At 31.4% G+C, this 20,803-nt stretch overlaps 3 protein-coding genes across 6 annotated transcripts in view; 1 reads left to right on the top strand and 2 right to left on the bottom strand.

Moving 5' to 3' along the window:
- Dscam1 (Down syndrome cell adhesion molecule 1) overlaps positions 1-20,803 on the bottom strand; it is a 414,656-nt gene that overhangs the window by 99,954 nt on the left and 293,899 nt on the right. The gene's annotated exons all lie outside the window — the stretch shown is intronic.
- LOC105149868 (coiled-coil domain-containing protein 97) lies at positions 277-2,379 on the bottom strand. 2 transcript variants are annotated; one of them, XM_011062587.2, is made up of 3 exons: positions 1,101-2,379; positions 447-612; positions 277-367 (listed from the first exon to the last, which is right to left on the bottom strand). In XM_011062587.2, exons 1-3 carry the CDS (start codon positions 2,051-2,053, stop codon positions 323-325), a joined length of 1,164 nt encoding a protein of 387 aa, XP_011060889.2. In that variant the 5' UTR covers positions 2,054-2,379; the 3' UTR covers positions 277-322. The 2 variants fall into 2 exon arrangements, with proteins under 2 accessions (XP_011060889.2, XP_087265341.1); XM_087409215.1 differs by lacking the exon at positions 277-367 and having other exon boundaries at positions 479-612; positions 1,126-2,377.
- On the top strand, positions 2,356-9,898 carry LOC105149869 (ATP-binding cassette sub-family C member 10). Of its 3 annotated transcripts, none has more exons than XM_087409207.1 (17): positions 2,356-2,497; positions 2,992-3,130; positions 3,221-3,445; positions 4,142-4,399; positions 4,536-4,812; positions 4,880-5,103; positions 5,252-5,489; positions 5,566-5,834; positions 5,918-6,145; positions 6,349-6,560; positions 6,655-7,513; positions 7,586-7,812; positions 7,884-8,390; positions 8,604-8,795; positions 8,857-9,100; positions 9,178-9,317; positions 9,433-9,898. In XM_087409207.1, exons 2-17 carry the CDS (start codon positions 2,993-2,995, stop codon positions 9,548-9,550), a joined length of 4,356 nt encoding a protein of 1,451 aa, XP_087265333.1. In that variant the 5' UTR covers positions 2,356-2,497; position 2,992; the 3' UTR covers positions 9,551-9,898. The 3 variants fall into 3 exon arrangements, with proteins under 3 accessions (XP_087265333.1, XP_011060890.2, XP_087265334.1); XM_011062588.2 differs by having other exon boundaries at positions 3,221-3,982; XM_087409208.1 differs by lacking the exons at positions 8,604-8,795; positions 8,857-9,100; positions 9,178-9,317; positions 9,433-9,898 and adding an exon at positions 8,461-8,597 and having other exon boundaries at positions 3,221-3,982.

Genomic DNA, 20,803 nt, shown 5'->3' with positions numbered 1-20,803 from the left:
AAATGTGAAACTATTATTTTATAAACTATTCTGATTATTAATGTTTTTTAACGCTTTCACAGATATTAGCGTATCACAACTATTCTATTTATTAGGTAATTAAAAAAAAATTACAAAAATTGCCAAATAGAAGATTTTTCGATTCAATTTTTCATAAACAGTACGTATGTACATGCTGGTTCTTTCGGCTGGTCTGGATCATCCTGTTCAAGAAAATGGAGTAAGAAAGTGGAGTAAAAGTGGAGTAAACAAAAAATAAATAATATAACCAAAGACTTTTGTTAAATACGAATATATTTATTGTAACCCAATGTACACAGGGCTACATCTGATTATCCAAAGAGTGTGGATTTGTAGGAGTCTGCTCCTAGTGAATAAATAACCTTTCTGTGAATCAATGCCAACAATAGCGGGGCAATTGTGTAAAGTGTAAAATATTATTTAACCTTCAGCGATTTCATATATATATCCAATTCATCTTCAGATTCATTTTGATCATTGCACTCATTACATGGGAGAACAGTTTCAGGAACTTCCGAATCAAAATACTTTTCTTCTTCATCTTGATTTCTCAAGTCAACGTTATCATAAGCTTCATTGTCATCTACAGTACTGAAAACAAATGATAAAAATACATATTAATGCAACTGTTACATTTAGATGTCTAAAAAATGTTGTATTTATTATTTTTAGTTAAAAATTATAAAATAACAAATGGGACAAGTGTTTTCTATTTATTTTACTTATTCCAAAAATTATTCTATACAAGATAAATATTATAATTCGAGATATTAGATGACAATAAATCTAATTGAGTAAGAAAAATCCTATTTTTGATCAAAGTAGTATTTAAATATTTGAATATTTCGGTGTGAATTTATATATATCTAATTTATAAAACAACATTGTTAATTTTATCTTTGTGTGTGTGTGTGTGTGTGTGTGTGTGTTATTACTATACTTATAAATTATGAAAATTTATTATAAAAACAATGTTAATATAATATGATGAAGTTTTTATATTAAAAAATATTCTACAAAAACATCCATAACTTTTATAGACCTTTTATATTATATTTATTGATTAGCACAACATATACCTATAATCAAAATCTGTATCTTTACCATCCAGGAAACTCTGATACATGTTTGTAACAAATTCTTGTCTAAGTAATTTTATTTCTTGGCTTGATATTTTATGTATTTTATTGCTTTGTAATTTCTGGTCTTTATCTCTATTTTTTTTTACTTCATTTAATTCTTCACCCCATTGCTGATAATTTTGTTCCTCAAAATTTGTCTTGGATGCTGTTTCAACAATGCTGTTTCTGATATTATCATTATCATTATCATCATTATCATCATCTTCATCTGAATCATTTTCCTCTCGTACTTCGTCTTCTTCCTTTTGTTGAGATTTTAAACGATCTTCTAATTTATTTCTTTCTATGGTTTCCATAAGTATATCCACATAATTTACACTCTTCGTATCAATACTGTCTCTAGCCTTCTTCTCCTCTTCTGTCAAATACTGTCCTACTAAATGTTCATACAACAGTGGATTTCTTTTCATCATTTCACATTCGCTAAAGTAGTCTCCTTTTTCTATTAATGTTTTCAAAGCTTCGTATCTTCTGTTTTTGATGTCAATATGACGTGTGGAGTTATTGAAATACCTTTGTAACCTGTTCACATGATAGATTGTCTCATAATCCTGACTTTTGTTGAAATACTCCAAGTGTTCCACCTTCATATATTGTCCAAATTTAGATAAAAATAAGCAGTGACTCTTCTCCAATAACTTCCCAGCTATAGCAAGCTTTTCCTCAAACGTTAACTCAGGTTCTCCTTTTTGCTGGCTCTTGAAAGTTGCTTTGCTGTTACCCACATGGTCCAGAAGCTCCTTCTTGAGGGCATTTTTTTCCAGATCTAACATAGAACAGTCCATGCTTTGTTCATTGTTGCTATTCTTATTCTCATCTAGCAGAGGATCTCCTTTAGCCCCTAAAGTCATGTTTTTCTGCAGAGTGCTTGGTTCTTCAATTTTATTCATCAGAAATTCAGATCAAGTGTGGAAAATGGATAATTGCGTACACTGACGAATCGGTGCTTTGTAATTGTATTGTTGCAGCAATTAGTAAAAAACGATATAAGATTAATCTAGAGCACACACGAAAAATCTTTATTCGTCTTTTGTATCTGCCTCTTGTGAAATTACGTTTTGTTGTCTATTATTGTTGTTATCGATGATAAACGAGATAAAGACGTGATTCTTAGTATGTGCGATTAATTTTAAAATTCTTTAAGACATTCGTCATCCATAGTCTGTGCTATGCGTCACGTCATTACCAAGGGAAACATAACCTGCGAGTGATCACCATTGTGAGCAATTGTGAGAATGCAGCGACAAAATGTAATACAAGCGGGAAGGAAATAATAAATACGGGCTTATTGATGTTGCGTGCTTCAATATTTATAGAAATTCCTCGACTAACAGGTATAGGTGTATACGTGTTCTAAACCTGTTACGCTAATTTATTGTTTACTCATGTTGTATTAAGTCAACCTCTTATCTGTTCCTATAATTGATTATCAATCAAGTCAATAGTATCTTTTTACAATTACGCATATAAGGAGTTTAATATACTATAAATTAATATATATTAATTAACGAAATATTATGTTATTCAATGGAATAAAAAGCATAAAAATTTCTTTTTATGCAAAATAACATATATTTTATATATTTTTTGCTCTGTTTGATACATTTTTAATATATCTTTTGATATATTTTAACGAAATTTTTCTTTATATTTTAACAAATATGTCTATGCGATAGCAATACAGTAGTATTATATGGTACAATAGTATTAAATGTTTATATATACGTTTTGATATAATTCACATTGTTTAACAATATTTGTTAATCTATCAAAAATAAAGTTTTCTTTATTATATATGTTGATTATAACTGTAATTATAATATTACAGTATGGCAGATAACTGGTTGAATGATGCAGAAAGATGGAAGTGGAATTGGACTGAATTATGTGGACATCGTGGAGATATTAATCCAGTGAATCCTGAAACGAATGACTTGAGTATATGTTTCCAACAGCTTTGTCTTCAGGTAAAGTATAATAGAATTTAATCTCGTATTACATGTGAAAAGCAACAAATTAATGCCATTCACTTATGAAATTTATTTCTTAATTTCCAGATACCAGTGTTAGCTATCTTAGCTATAATTTCTGCATATCACAGTGGCAAAAGAAGTACATCTTCATCTCAACAACATCATATTTGTCATGTTATAAACCTAAGAATCTTAATTACAATATGTCTTGTGATATTACCCATTATAAGAGCATACATTATTCTAACTGATACTACTATACCTTTGAGGCATACCCAAATGCAAGAATATAGCACGCCAATACCAAAAGTATTGAACATTTCCATTCACAAAAACATAAATTCATCATTAGAGAATGAAACAGATATCATAAGCAAGATACGTGATGGATTAAATCATACTCTTAGATTTGTTGAATCAATTTTTTCATCAGAAATTGATGTTAAGGATACTACTACATCTCCTGCTATATTACATACCAATAATTATGAGTTGAATATTACGGATAAATTTACTTCTGCTAAACCAGTAGATTATCTTGTAGCAGGAACTGAAGGTTTGGCATGGGTTGTGCATCTTTGTTTTATTTTAAGCTTGAAACGTGGATGGAATCTTAACCCACGTGGACCAGTATTAATACGAGCATTAATATGTCTTTTGATTGTTGTTTCTGTGCTATTATTACGAAGCCACATCAATAATAAGCCTAAAGACGATGTATTGCCAAATTTATCATTGGGATTTAGTATCACCACAGTTATTCTTTTGATATTGTATGTTATAACATTGATACCTGGTCCTGCTAGGCCGGAACGGATAAGAGCATCATTGCAGCGAAATGTCGCAGTAAGTTATCACATAATTATCTAGTGTTTACATCAAATCTGCGTTTCTGATTATCCGGAAATACTCAAGTTGCAAAACTTATTTAATTGCTTATGATATCTAAAATTGTTGAATTAGTAAACATGCAGAGATATCACAGATCAGTGAATGTGTTTGTAGATAGGAGAACGCACTCCACTACTGAGTAGTCCCACTTCTTCATACGTACAATTTCCAGAGGAACACGATCCGAGTTATCTTGGCATAGCTATGGAAGATACAACTGTCATTTCTAAACTTCTATTTCATTGGGTAACACCATTAATGGAAAAAGGCGTGAAGGGACTAATAAATCATTTTGATGACTTATTTGATTTACCTGATCAGATCGGTACCATTACGATCAGTCATAAAATTGATCAATGCTTACATAACATGGTAAACAAGAAGACATAACATTTTGCAGTTTATTTATGATATAAATATTCTTGAAATATTTTCATCACATATGAAAATCATTTTATAAATTAATTTAATTTTATAATAATCTTGATAATCTTGTGAAATGTTACAGCCAAAAATGATTAATAACAGAATTGAAAATAACTTGGAAGTACCGCTTCATTCGAATGTAAAAATAGTTACAAAGAAAGTGACACTGTTATATCTGCTGCACAAATGTTTTGGCTGGGAATTTTATGCAGTTGGAATACTAAAGTTTATCGCAGATTGCAGCTCTTTTATGGGACCAATATTATTAAATAAATTAATAGGTTTTATTGAAGATAAGAATGAGCCAATCTCGCACGGATATCTATATGCGTCCCTTATAATATTAAGTGCTATAATTGGTACAAAATTAAACTTTTTGAAATTTCTTAAATATTTACCATATGAATTACAATAATAATATTTTAGATGCCTTTTGTAATAGTCACTTTACATTTTGGATGTCTGTTGTGGGCTTAAAGTTTCGTTCTGCAATTATTACTTTAGTCTATCGAAAAACATTGCATTCTTCTAATATCGATTTAAATCACAATTTTAATTTTGGCGAAATTATTAATTTTATGAGCACCGATAGCGACAGATTGGTCAATAGCTGTCCTAGTTTTCATACATTTTGGAGTATACCATTACAGGTAATTATACAACGGTAATCTGAATCCGTTTTCTTTTCTTTTTTTTTTTTTAATACATTAAGAAAGAATATAGTGTTTTATATTGTGAGTGAATTTTTTTATTGCCGTTTTTTAAAAAGAAACTAAAAATATATTTTTTTATTTTCAGTTATTCGTAACACTATATCTTCTGCATAAGCAAATCGGAGTTTCGTTTTTAGCTGGTGTTGCGTTTTCAATAGTACTTATACCAATTAATAAAATAATAGCAAATAAAATTGGTAAAATTAGTACTAAACTTATGGAATATAAAGATCAAAGAGTGAGGTTGATGGGAGAAATTCTACGTGGGATAACTACAATTAAAGTTAATGTATGGGAGGATCACTTCTTACGAAATATCTTCAGTTAGTATGCTTTTACATAAATAATTTCTAGCTTTTTTGGCGCTCTGCATTTAAACATTTCTTTTTTTTTGTGTAGAGATAAGAGAAAATGAAGTGAAATATTTACGAGGTAGAAAATATTTGGATGCACTTTGTGTTTATTTTTGGGCAACTACACCTGTCATTATCGCAATATTAACGTTTGCAACGTATGTATTGCTCGGAAATCAGTTAGATGCCAAAACGGTTTTTACCAGTATGGCATTATTGAACATGTTAATAGGACCTTTAAATGCGTTTCCATGGGTTCTAAATGGTCTTACAGAGGCATGGGTATCTCTTAAGAGAATTCAAAGAATGCTGGACGTATGTATATTAAGACTATAATATAGCATAAAATAATGCATTATTACATTTGGAGATACTTAGTTTCTACTTTATTATTTCAGCTCCCAGATATGGACGCGTCATTGTATTATACAGATATTACTCCTGATGTTGATTTATTGCTGCAAAATGTAACATTTACTGTGAATCGTTCAAGAAATAACGATATTGATACTAATACAAGTCTAAAGATTGCGACTCCATCTTCAAGCACCGACATTAAAAAAAGCGTTACATTCGAAGACGATGATGTTTTCACTTTATACAATATTAATTTATCTATACAAAAGGTAAGAATAAATTTTATTCAAACTTTCCAATATATATATATACAAATATGTATATATATTAGGTGTTGGAATTAATTCGTAGCGTTTTTTAATGAAAGAATGTTATTTATTTCACATGAGCATTAAAAAATACATTAATGAAAGTACTTCCCATCACTTGTAAAACCTAATATATATATTTTATATTCACATATTTTGTAAAGGGACAATTGATTGGTATTATGGGCAAGATTGGAAGTGGAAAAACTTTACTCTTAGATGGTATTTTGGCTGAAATTACAAAAACTAGTGGGATAATAGCGGTTAATGACGATCACAAAGGTTTTGGATATGTAAAACAAAATCCTTGGCTACAACGTGGTACAATCCGAGATAATATACTGTTTGGAAAACCATATGATCATAACAAATACAAGTAAGTATCGATTGTTGCTTAAAATTAATTCCAACGATAAATTTATTTATGTCATGTTATTTATAACTTGATATTTTATTTACAATTACAACAGGAACATTTTAAATGCCTGCGCGCTTACATCCGATTTGAATTTACTGCCTAACAAAGACTTTACAGCTGTTGGTGAAGCCGGAAATACTTTAAGTGGTGGTCAAAAGACAAGAATTTCCCTGGCTCGCGCTATATATGCGGATAAAGATATTTATTTGCTAGACGATATATTAGCGACATTGGATGTCAGAATTGCCAGACATGTTTTCCAGCATGTAATTCTGGGTTTGTTACGAAATAAAACCAGAATATTGTGCACGCATCAGACTCAATATTTGGTTCATGCAGATTTAGTCATCGAAATGTCGAAAGGAAAAATTATTAATCAAGGAAAACCGAGTGACATATTGCCCGATTTGGAAGATTATCTTTTGTTGTCAGATTCCATCGAATCCGACATGGACATAATTTCTCTAAAGGCACAACAAAATGAATTTCATCGATTGGAAAAAGACGAGATAGATCCATTACTTGACAAGGAAGCGACCGAAAAAGGGACAGTACGTTTCTCGGTGTATACATGTTACGTCAAAGCCATAGGACGATATTTGGCGATTTCAATATTTTTATCTATGATTCTGATGCAAAGCTCGAAAAATATTACGGATTTATGGCTGTCATACTGGGTGACGCACGCTAATGCCACAGCAACTAATTCAACCGACACGTCCAGACTTGGAAAATTACAACTTTATTACGATAATTATGATTTCCACGATACAAAATATTACTTAATAGTTTATAGCTTGCTAGCTACATTAAATTCTATTTTTACTTTAATTAGAGCTTTCATCTTTGCATATGGTGGAATACATGCAGCTGTAACGATGCATAAGCAACTTTTAAAGATAATTATGCGGGTGAATATGAACTAGAGATATAAGAATAATTATTACTTTGACTAAGAATTTATTATAAAAATATTGTTTCAGGCAAGAACAATATTTTTCGACATTCAACCGGTTGGAAGGATCATAAATAGGTTCTCTTCCGATACATATACAATCGATGATACTTTGCCTTTTATTACTAACATCTTGTTGGCACATCTATTTGGCTTGGTTGCTACTATTATAGTTACTGCTTATGGACTACCATGGATTTTCCTGATATTAGCACCTCTTATACCCATCTATCATTGGATACAAAATCATTACAGGTAATATTGTAAATTTGTACAAATAATAAATAAAATACTTAGTAATTTATTAAAATTTTATTATCTTCCAGGTTAACGTCGAGAGAAGTAAAACGATTATCTAGTATCACGTTGTCTCCCTTGTACGCTCATTTCAATGAAACTTTGAGCGGCTTGACGAGTATTAGAGCCTTTCGTACTGTACCTCGTTTCAAACAGGAAAACGAATTACTATTAGAAGCTAATCAGAAAACGCAATTTGCCTCTATAGCTATCGGTCAGTGGCTTGCACTGAGGTTACAATTGATCGGTGTTGCTCTTTTGGCCGGAGTCAGCGTCATGGCAGTTTTACAACATCAATATAATATAGCTGACCCTGGTTTGATCGGTTTAGCAATTACGTATGCGTTGTCTGTAACTGGATTGTTATCTGGGGTAGTGAACTCTTTTACTGAAACAGAAAGAGAAATGATTGCGGTGGAACGAATCAAACAGTATTTAGACAACGTGCCGACTGAGAATACAATGGGCACTAATCCACCTTACGCGTGGCCTAGTCAGGGTGTTGTAGAGTTTCGAGAAGTTGTTTTAAAATATAGGTAATAACTTTAAACTTTCGGTTCAGAATAATATATGTTTATTATATTTGGAAAACACATTATTTATTAGGTGTTGGAATTAATTCGTAGCGTTTTTTAATGAAAGAATGTTATTTATTTCACATGAGCATTAAAAAATACATTAATGAAAGTACTTCCCATCACTTGTAAAACGCTACGAATTAATTCCAACACCTAATATTATATTTGCAGAGATCATTTGGTGCCATCTTTGAAGGAAGTAACATTTGTTACGCGACCAGCGGAGAAAATAGGCGTTGTTGGTCGAACTGGTGCTGGAAAGAGTTCATTGTTAGCTTCATTATTCAGACTAACAGAAATCGATTCTGGAAGTATATTAATTGATAACGTGAATATTCAAACGTTATCATTGAAAGCGTTAAGGTAATATCCCATTAAACTTACAAAGAATTACCGCTGTTAATTATTTAAAAAATCATTCTAGATCCCGTTTAGCTATTATACCTCAAAACCCATTTCTCTTCTCGGGTACCATACGAGAAAACGTGGATCCGTTGGATCAGTACACCGACATGCATATATACAAAACTCTCGAAAAGTGTAAAGTGCATTCTTTAGTTCATCGATTAGGTGGGTTGGGCGCAATCTTGGACGAAGGTGGCAGTAATCTCAGTGCTGGTCAGAGACAATTATTTTGCTTAGTCAGGGCTGTGCTACATAACGCTAAGGTACTTCTTATCCATAACATCATTCAAAAAAGCTGAACATTCGCGTATTAATCTTGATACTTATTGATCATCTGTAGATTGTCTGCATTGACGAAGCCACCGCGAATGTAGATCAGGAGACGGACAAATTTATTCAGTCGATGATAAAATCTTCCTTCCAAAGTGCGACAGTTATTACTATTGCTCATAGAATAAGAACGATTATGCATTGTGATAGGTATTGTAATTTTCATATTTAAGCTTACTTAATAATTTGCAGATACAGAAAATCATTTTTTAAGTTTAATTATCGCTAGCTTTTGTCTAAAAACTTATTTCTCTTTTCCATTCAGGGTTTTAGTGATAGGGGATGGTGAAGTTCTGGAATTTGATGAGCCAAATTTATTGATTCAGAATACTGACTCCTATTTTTATCAACTGGCTAACCAGGAATTTTCAGATCAAGAATGATTAAGCGTATGAGGCAATTTGATTGTGTATAATGAGTACATCTAGCATTATACATGGAATTATATAATGTAATGTTATACGCACGATAGAATATTTCCAGAGAGAAGAATTATTTTTGTATGAATATGGCAGGATTACATTTTTCTAAAGAATAATCTAAGAGAATAATGTCTTCGAAAGCGAATATTTTTATTTATGACATATTTAATGTATATTAATATTATGATTTTAAACATTATATACATATAATTATAAGTAAACCTGAGATTTAATTACCATTTATATGAAAATAATAAGATTACTCATCAATATTTTATATACAAATAAATATTCAGAGTAAATAAAAAATCGAACGTTTTGATCAATCTCCTATAGCTTATACAATTTATAGATACATTAAGGGGATAATCTTCATCAATTCGATTAAAGCTTTTATTTCAAAATATCGATTTCTCAAGGATATACCTATGTAACTGCTACATCATTGTGTGCGTATGCGTGTGCGTGTGCGTGTGCGTGTGCGTGTGCGTACGTGCGTGCATGCGTGCGTACGTGAAAATATTTGAATTACCTACATTGCTTTGCGTATTACTGTGAGTTCTGCTCCGAGAGCAAGTTTATCTGAGGAACATGCGGTTGGCTCGATTTATATCATAATTAGAAATTCTCGCTGTTAAAGGCAAACGTTTTACAATAGTGTTTCGCGAAGTTAATTAAAGCTTCATAGTGCGCGCACGTGTGTACGTCTTGCGAGTTACGTTTGTGTCTGTGCATGTATGTGTTTGTATGTCTGTATCAGTCTCTATTTGTATGAGCTCGAAAAGCGGAATGTATCCCGATGATATTCGGCATTCAACCATTCGACGTTTCCGTGCTTTCATCGTTACAAGGCGGCGAAAACTAATGAGCTATAGCGCCGGCTAATTTGCTCCCCGGTTTTTAATTACCCGACATTTAGCGGGATTATACACTCTGCTATGTCGACGAAAACGAGGCGTCTCACGCATTCACGTGCCGGCTAAATTACGAGAATGCGGGAAAAGTATGAGCTGTTTTAGCCGGGAAACAAGCGTTATTCACGGCTAATGACGTCGTTTATTTTATACGATTAGTCTTCCGCGGCTTTCTGCGATGCAAGGAACTCGTCGAATAAAGCTAAACTCTGCTTGCTGCCGTGGTTGAGAACTATTCCCAATAGATATATGATTTCCTCGAAAGAATGAACGAACTCTGGAAGTTCGATATTGGGAAAATCACGTTTTCAGATTTTCAACTTTCGTCGATAAAATTAAAAGGAATTATGTGAGATAGTATTCGGAAAATATATACAATATAATTTTACGTTGCATTTAACAGCTATTTAAAATTGATTTTAGTTGAATTGGTTCTTTTGGTTTGTTAATATTGGCGATACGACATTCCATTAATTGTTCTATTGTCTACAATTTATATACATATATGTAGATAGATATGTAGATAGGCATATACAGAGTGGATACTAAAAACTCTAATAAAAGATTTTAAGGGATGATTCCTCACACAAATTCAAGACGAAAATTTCGTATTATCACTACATATCCAAAACTTAGTTATCAAAGTTGAAAAAAAATTCGTTTTTCCCAAAAAATTCGAAAATCGCTTATCTTGATCAAACTTTTTAAAGTTTCAACTTTGATCCCCCGTACCATGAAACAAAGTCATTTCGAATATGAAAAGTTTTTGTCTGGAATTTGTGTAAAGAATAATTTTTAAAAATATTTATGAGTATTTAATAACTTAGTATTTACCTTGTGTGTATGTGTATGTAAAAACGCTTATTTTTTAAACAATTGACAAAATTAGATAACATTCAGGCTCAAAATTTTTTAAATTAAAATAAAAATGGCTAAAGAATTACGAATCAAGCGAGATGTTATTGCTAAATATAAAATTAAAACTTTGTATATGTAAAATCATTAAAACACAATTAAACGGTTTAACTACTATCGGATCTTTTCATTGTAAATACAATTACTTTTAAAAAAGTACAATTATTGAATATAAATTTAACGGTTAAATTTGTTATACTTGAAACTATTATGAGAAAAATATAAAGTTCGCTCTTACAATTTTCGCTCGTAAATTCTTGTAAGTATAATAGCCGCATAGCTATTGTGTTGTAGCAGTTTAGAACACGTCAACGCTTTTTTATATTTGTTTATTCTTTCTACCTCCGTATTTATTTTAATTAAAATGAAAACAGTCGTGGAAAAATGTCTCGAGCAAAAGTCTACTTATCGCTGCATTTTATAAGCCGTTCGTCGCGAAATTATCGGCGCATAACTCTATGATAAGCTTCGCTTTTTAATCAAAATTGTCTGTACTTTGCGATGAAAGCTCATGTGTCTCAATGATACTGCATGACAAGTAAAAAGGAAAAAAAAAAGATAACACAGTATGACAGAACCATTAGATTTTCTTCTTCTTTATACTATAATATACATTACATGAAATTCACGACAGGACATTCCTTTTACAACAGGACATTCTATAGTTTATGGTGAAAAGTAATTCACATAATAAAATTGAATTTCCCCCTATCCTTATCGTTTTTTTTTTAATTCCTCACGTTTCTAATATATAATATATATTTCATTATTAAATTCTCCTGCTTTTCATGTATTAAACATAATTTAATCATAAAATCAATACATATATCTGTATTGTCTAAAAAAATTTAAATTCTTTATGCATAACGAAATGCCACAACGTATTTTGATTGTTTGCTGAGAATTCTACGCAAAGAGAATAGCGTAATTATTTAGCAAGCTTTGTGAAGTGGACAAGATATAATATTTGAGCGAACGTGTGTCCTCAAAAGGCTAGTTCATTAGATTACATCATAGCTTCGTGAAATATTTGAAATCTCATCTTGGACGGTGGTTTGTTGTATCACGAACGCGATATGCAGGTCTTTCGCTCTTACATGCCTCTCGGCAGATACTTGAGACCCTGAAGTGTAGCCACTATACTATAGGGGACTGACTGGCTGACTACTCCAAAAGTGCACCTATTGAGGGTTCAACGAACATGCAGCCCTAGAGATTGCACTAGAATGCAAAAAGCAAGAGAGGGAGCAAGAGCGAGAGAGAGAGAGAGAGAGAGAGAGAGAGAGAGAGAGAGAGATGAGGGGGGCGTCCATTTCTTTGAGCTATCAGGCGTTATTATCCGATTCGAGTGCAATTTCATAGTAAAATGGTCGCAGATATTAAATCATAGGCAAGCGCAAATCGATAGGGTGACCGCAGTATGTAGTAACATAATTACCATTTATTACCGCAATTTATGTGACACGAACATTATTGCAACGAACCGCTGCTCAATTAAAACTGAGGAACGCGACTATGTGCAAATTTATGCACGGAATCATCCAAAAATATTTATTTTCAGAGAATGGCGAAGTACGCGTTACTTGTAATGATCGTTACTTTTTAATCTTTATTTTGTTATAATAAGAATTTGGTAATAGCAAATTTTTTTATAATGGTCGATAATATAGTAAGTCAGAGTTGGAAAAAAGTCAAACTTTACTGGTAATGGATTGAAAAAGTCACTCATTACTCATTAAAAAAAAGTAACTTTTTATTTGTGATTAGTTACTTTTATTCCTTGTAACGGAAAAAGTAATTTCTTGATGCGTTAATAAATTAATTAAATAATGCATAATGGTGACAATATAAATTACTTTTCAAAGTGACTTACCTATTTTCCCAACTACCTTAGCAACCTCAGCGCTTAGTTAGTTATATCATTATAATCATAAAAAATTGCAACGTCCTTATCAAATTGTTATTGTAAAATATAATAGTAAAAATAAAGATAGTAATTTTTTCATTCCCTCATTATTTTATTTTATCAGATTTAAGGGTATTATCTAATAAGTCTGTTTATTGAGATTTACTTAAAACGTCCAACTATATTTTGTATTATATTTTTTAAAATTATATATTTTGTATTTTTCAATTCCTATAATATTAATACTATAGATTGTATAATTTACATTTTATTCATAAACCTGACAAATAAATCTTAATCATTTATAAAGTAAACATAATGATCGATCTGTCTTTGATTATGTTAGAAAACACACATTCTCATTATAGTTAATAATTTATTCATCTTCGGGTTATTACGTTGTAACTCAGGACTCACTTTAGTTAAGATTGAAATCGGTTGTATGCGATAATAGAGGATAATCCTGCTTAAAAAAGGAATAAATGATATCGTGGTGACATACGGACGTCAAGCAAAAAGATGATTACACGATCATATATCTAAATTAGGAACGAGCGTCCATAACTCATTACGCTCACAATTCTCTTTCGTCAGACGGTCGCACGCTGTTCGCATAAATCACAATTTGCCCTACTGATGGTCGCAGGTGGATAGGAATGGTGGGATGCAGATCTAAAAAGCTATGATTGCGTGCGACGTGGCACATGGCTGAAACGTGCGACGCGTGTAATCGATCTCGAAGCGATCTTTTAATGCCGGTAATTACAATAGCGATGTTTTTTTCCTTTTTGTCTTAATCAATCTAATAATTCTTCTTGACACTTGCGGTCTAAAGTTAAATGGGTTAAATAATCCAATCAATTGCTTTCCATTGATGAAGATTATTTATTGTTATATTTTTAAATTCATTATGTATTTCATATTTTTATTTAAAAATGTATATGTTATATCTTAAAGGAATTATCAAAAATATAAAAATGTCATAGATTGTTTTATAATTACGAATATTTATTACGAATATCTGTTGTAAAATTTCAGCACTATTCTCTTCTTGATTAAAAAATTATTATTTTTTCTGTTTGCTTTAATTCTTACGTAAAATTGCATTTTATAATACTTATTTGCAAATTTGATGAGAAAGTAACATTACGAATTAAATCAAATTTTTTACATATAAAACTTCATAAAAATTTTGTGTAAAAGACAAAAGTTCATTTAAATTCATTTACTCTTTACGCGTTAAAAAATTATTTACCTAAAACTGTTAAACTGCTGCAAAATATAGTCATTGCGCAAAGTCGTTATAAGCCAAATTATTTGTTTTTTGCAATTTCATGATATAATATTTTCTTACGTGATTGGTTTTAAAGAAAATTTACGATCAAATTTTTTGGCTAAAATCAATTTTTTTTACTGATTCTTTGAACGGATATTATTCAGCCAAAAATATCCTTAATTTAAACATATAATATATCACAAGAAATAGATAAAATTCTCGTATGAAATTTTGTTATCAAAGTTAAAGATTTTTCCTAGTTTCTTTTCAAAACTTTGTTAAATACTTCAATTATTCCATTAAAGTACTATTAATTTCTTAAGATGTGCTACTGCGTCAACGTATACAGACTGTTTTAGACTCACTGCGATAGAATAATATTCCGTAGTATTTTTAAAAATAAAGAAAGAAACAATAACAGAGGTAGAGAAGGAGATATTTCTTAAGGCATGGATGTGACATCTTTCATATTTCCATTATAAGGCAAGATGAGACATGCTGGATGACAGATATAACGCGCTGCCGGCTGCTTTTATCATGATTAGTACACGATGGAAAGTTGCGTGCGCACGCGTAGACACGCATATACGCGTGCACCACAAAACGTCGGGGATACATCGACATATCCGAGCATCATGTGCATGGACTTTGCATTCGTGTTGCAACATTAAATTACGTAATACATCGAGATACTGACATCTAGTGCGTTTATTTTAGATTTTTCTCTCGCAATTCTCGCAAAATGCCAATTGTCTCGTGTGTCGTTGTTTCGCCTGACGTTAGTTTCGCCAGCGCATCGCCTTCTTCTTATCGCCACGATTTTTTCATTCGTCGGATATTAAAATATAAAACGTACAGCTGAGTGATCAAAGCACGACGTCGAAGTATAAAAGCTTAATAATCGGACATCCAGATTGCTGTTATATAAGTCCGCAGATCTTGCTTTTATTCCAAAATCACGATTTAAGAAGCTAAAAATCATTTTTTATATTATTAAATTAATAAATTAAATATTTTCGGAAACCTGTGCTTTTCGAATCATACAAAAATAATAATTAAAACATTCAAATAAATTTTTTAAATATCTCTTTTTTTTTAATATAATAATCTTATTTTATCTTATAAGCACGTTTAAATAATACACTTCATAAATAATACAAATATTCGAGCTGCCAATGTAAAATAATAAACTAAAGTAATAATAAAAACATAAAAAATATAATAAGAAGCTGTTTATTTATTTATTTTATATTGCTAATTAAGTTTGATTGGCAACGGATTTTTATGATCTTTTATTGTTTTATAATATATGTTCATTGTTATAATCATTGTGCCTTTTCATAAAACAAGATTTCATAAGAGAGAATTTCATATCTACCACGCAAAGATTAAGGATACGCGTGTTACGAACTCCAAGTAAAGTTTCGCGTAGAGCTCTCTCCGCGTATGGATCTACGTCGCTCGTATAATGCGAGCCATATTATACGGTTTGTCGCAGCGAGATACGTAAGTGACGGCCCTTCTGCTTGTACTTGTATCCCCGTATGCTCATTATTCCGTCTCGCGTTAAGCCGAGCGTGTTTAACGTTCACTGGTCGATACGCCAAAGGAAATCAGCTTTTCCTTCTCCTCGTCTTTTTTTCTATTGCGGATCATGAAGGCGTCCATTCATTACGTGCCTTATTATAATTGACGAGTTGAGCTGCGAGCTAAGATAGCTGTCTCATTTCGGATCTCGTCTAGGGATGATATTAAGTTTATGCACGTATCCGCGAATCAAACTCCCAACTCAATTCAACATCTGAATATCATTTCATTGTGGTCGAGTAATCGTTTAAAGATTCAAAATATTAAGATAGATATTTGATAAGATTAAAGACGTAATTTTCAATAGAAAAAGATGTCGATATAAATTTTACTTCATTGAGATTCGATATCGTAGTGAGAGAATTTATTTCTGGTCTTACGAAAGTTAGAGACTTAATTGAGACGAAAGATTTGATCTCATTTCCGATCCACGGCGTACTAGGCGAATTTTGCATTCTCGCATACGACACGCGTTTACCAAAGGGAAGCGTTTAATTGCGTTTAATATTTCTGCTCGATGGGCGGAACCGATGATTATCCCATAATATTACGCGAAATATTCAGTTTCGATTACATCGGACCGCAAACGTTACAATGCTAGAAATAATTAAACGCATAATACTTGCGAACGTATAATGTACATCACGCATAATGTACATCTCACCGACATTTTTGTAGACATTAATCCGTGCGCGATTTCAACGAAGCTATGAAGTTTTAATCAGATTATTAATAGGCGTTACACGATTATCGGATGTTTTTCAATTAATTCCAGGCGGTCAGCATGTGCAACTGTATGAACAATTCATTGTGTTTTTCATTTGCAGCCAATGAGATTTTTAAATTATTCCTCAATGTACAGTGAAAAAGATTTTTGCTTTATATTGTTAAACAGGGAAGTACATACATACATACATATCAATAATGAATTAATAAAATAATGAATTGAAATAAATAATTGATATTTCTATATAATTTTTATCTCTTTTAGTTCATTAAATAAAGCTTACGTGATGAGTCGCTATACGTTTTGATTAAGCTTGGCTTCAGTTCGGCGTGTAAGTAATCTAAGAACTTGAGCAGAATGGATATACCAGACGACGCATTCATGCGAAAGCGCATGTTCGATCGAATTCGATCCCCTAATTCATTAGCATAGAATTTCAAGCGAGACACTGCGCTTTGTCCGATGAGCATTATAATAATTTAGCGCCGCACTGTGTTACCAGGAATACGACTGGGTTCGCTCGGTCTGCACAATTGGCTTTCACCTGATACGAAATAGACGCAACTCGTATTCCACAGGAGTCCATTCGTATACTATGCCAAATGCGGTGCAGATAGTAATTGGCTTCCTCTATCGTGGATCCATAGTGAAAAGCAGTTATCTTTGCGTTTAGTTTTATATATATATATATATATATATATATAAAACAAAGCAAATATTGTTTATGGAACATATGGAATACACGTTACCTGATGTTACTACTTTGATTAATTTTATATTAGATACTAATTTATATTATTATTTCATATTATGCAAAAATTGAAGTAGTACAATGATATGCAAAATTTTTTTATTATAGTTTTTATACATCTAATATATTTTAGTATCAACTCTTTATTATATATATAAAAAACATTTCTTTTTTTTATATAATACACCGTATAGATAAGATACACATAATAATATGTCAGATATTGGCAATACCATGATTTTTGATCTTATTTCTTCGAAATGAGAAACCTATGAGGTAGCCTAATACATATATTTGTGCAACGACGAGTTTGTTAATTGCATTGGGAAAGTGGAGTTGCTTCATTAGGAAAATGGGTTGAGCCAGCGTGGATGACGATATCGGTTCTATCAAAAGATCTTATTAGAAACTTAGCCAGATGTACATTGGACTACAATTAAGTAATAACATTGTTATTATAGTCATTATCTTTCTCTTATCGCTCTGCTCAATTTTCTATTATATTTTGCTTGACATAAAGAGAAAATTGAAAATTCTACTAATTCTTACTTTTTTCTAATTTTTAAATGTAACAAAAATTAATTAATTATTAATTAATTTAAAATTACTTAAGCATTTTTTTCTTAAATCATATAGAGAATAATAATTTAACGATTACCTATATATAATAAACATTTAATTTACATAGTCTTGACCAAAAATATTAAGTAGCTATATATATTTTTCCATTTATCTGGGGAATTCTTTTACCTACATCTAGGTAAGGTCTATTATTTTTGGCCAACATCGTATACACATGCGAATATATATATATATATATAAATTTCCAAACTTGTTACAAAAACATTCAAGTTCACAAAAAATATGTAATTGAGAATAAATAAAAGTATTTTTTTCAATCATATAACGCTACAACTGCTTACGTCTCACATATAATACTTTTCAAAAACTACAATTGTTATATTTATTAAATATGAAGCTATACACTCATATTTCCACATATAAACTTGGGAAATTTGATGGAGTGGTGTTCGATTGCATCTCTGACTAGCAAAATACGCCGGTCGTATGGTAAATATGTCATCGCATGATAAGACTGTCTCGTCGTATCGGTTCTCTCGATTCTTCGTAATCGACACGGAATCGCTGGCCTTCGACACGTATAAGGTCTCTTCTCTCTACACATACAGCGTGTGTTGTGTTTCTAGATCGGTGCTGTCTGCCATTGCCTCGGTGTTCTTCGGATGGTTTCGTATCCGGTTACGCACCCAGTATGTGTTAAATGAGAACTGACAAAAACACGTGTAACTTTCAATCGACCGAGCAGTCGCTCAAAAGATTGCCGGCGGGGTTCCTTAATTAGATTAAATAAATTCGACCGGACTACATGTGTGTACGTGTGTACGCACAGTGCGCTTTAATGCTTCGTTGACGCCACCAACGTGAGTAGCAAACGTAAGGATGTGTTTTCGTGTGAATGCGATAAGACGCACCGCCTCTCGTAGCGTCGATGTAAAGGGTTGAAATTGGACACGAGGGCGCCGTCCAGGAATTCAATAAAATTTATCCTCGTGATACGCGCCTTACGAGTTTCAGTTGTCGTTTACAGAAAACAATTTCTACATTTGATTAGTGCGATTAATACTTTGAATAATCAAATATAAAAACAAATTTTGTAAGTTTTGAAAATGAGAAATTGAAATGATAGATTGCTTTACAAAATTATAAAAATTATAAATACTATTTCCCAAGCAGACCATTTAATGAACATTCAAAAAACGTTTAATCGAAATGTTTTTATGATGTACAAAAATTTATTAAATAATTTTAAAAAACATATTGAATTTTAAATATTTATTTTTTAGTTTAAACTTTTAAAATTGGTTTTTAACGGTTTTTGTTGAATGTATTTTGAACGTAACTGTATTGCTTGGGTCTATGTTTATATTAATGCTTATAATTATTAACGCTAAAAGCTTGTTATGTTATATGTACGACTTTCACAACATCAATAAATGGTATGTCTAAATATTGCACCGTCGAGATAAAAGCTGAAATATGCGAAAAATATTCTAGGTAAAAAATCTCTTATCTTATTCAATCGGAATTTCTACTTGAAATAGAGATCTTTTTCAGTAAGGAAAAAGAGAGATTATCTCGTAAATAATTCGATTGTAAATTGTAACATTTATTTGAGGAACATTTAAAATGTTTTTTTCTTATGTTTTTTATATATAATAAAGTGTCTCAGGATTTAATGGACAAACTGTGGAAGCATATATTCTATAACTGAAAATAAGAAGAAAATGTTGTTGAAAACAAAAAATATTTAAAATATTTGAAGTTTGACTGAAATGCTTTATTAAAGTTATAAACAAATACTGTGACATGAAACAGGAAACAACAGATTTTTCATTGCGTAGAATGTATAATAGAATATGAAAGTTAACATTTTGTGTATGAAAAGATCGAATGAGTTTATCTCGTGTGTATATTTACATCGTATTTAGTAAATAATAATGATTTACTCTCTGTGAACTTTAAACAATTCAGTATATCATTTCAATCTGTGCGTGAATATGATATTTGTACAACTTCTGAGACAACAGTTCGAAAACAATAGCTGTTAGATTTTCCTCGTTATAAAATAGTAACTGTCATTAAAATGTTTCGTCTTGAATATTTGTTTATAACTTTGCAATAAAGCATTTCTAACTTATAAATATATCTATTATAAAGGAAGAACTGAGAAATACACAATTTCACAATTAAATCAAACAATTCAGTTTTTATAAAGAACAAGAAATTGATCTTCGTTTGCCCAAAAAATTGTGTTAATCAGCTGGAATAAATATAGGACGAACGAATATTCGCCCATATCATTCCGTTTCGTTTTATCACGTTTTTTAAAACTTCAGTGGACGTGATGATGGCACGAACGACTAGTGTTGAGAATCGTTCAATATAATAATATACCAAATAAAGCACGTAAATTTTTTGCTCTACGAAATCAGTTGCTGCGTCGAAAATGTCCATGGAAGAAAAGAAGAGAAAGGCTAAAAAGATTAAAACGGCGAGCGAAAAGGACTGACAGCACGGTGCTGTTGGGAAAGGAGAAGATGGCGAGATTGGAGGACG

Source organism: Acromyrmex echinatior, chromosome 9 (genome assembly GCF_024713525.1).
Source record: "Acromyrmex echinatior isolate Ae372 chromosome 9, ASM2471352v2, whole genome shotgun sequence".
Lineage (NCBI taxonomy): Eukaryota > Metazoa > Arthropoda > Insecta > Hymenoptera > Formicidae > Acromyrmex > Acromyrmex echinatior.
This window is presented reverse-complemented; position numbering and strand designations above follow the sequence as displayed.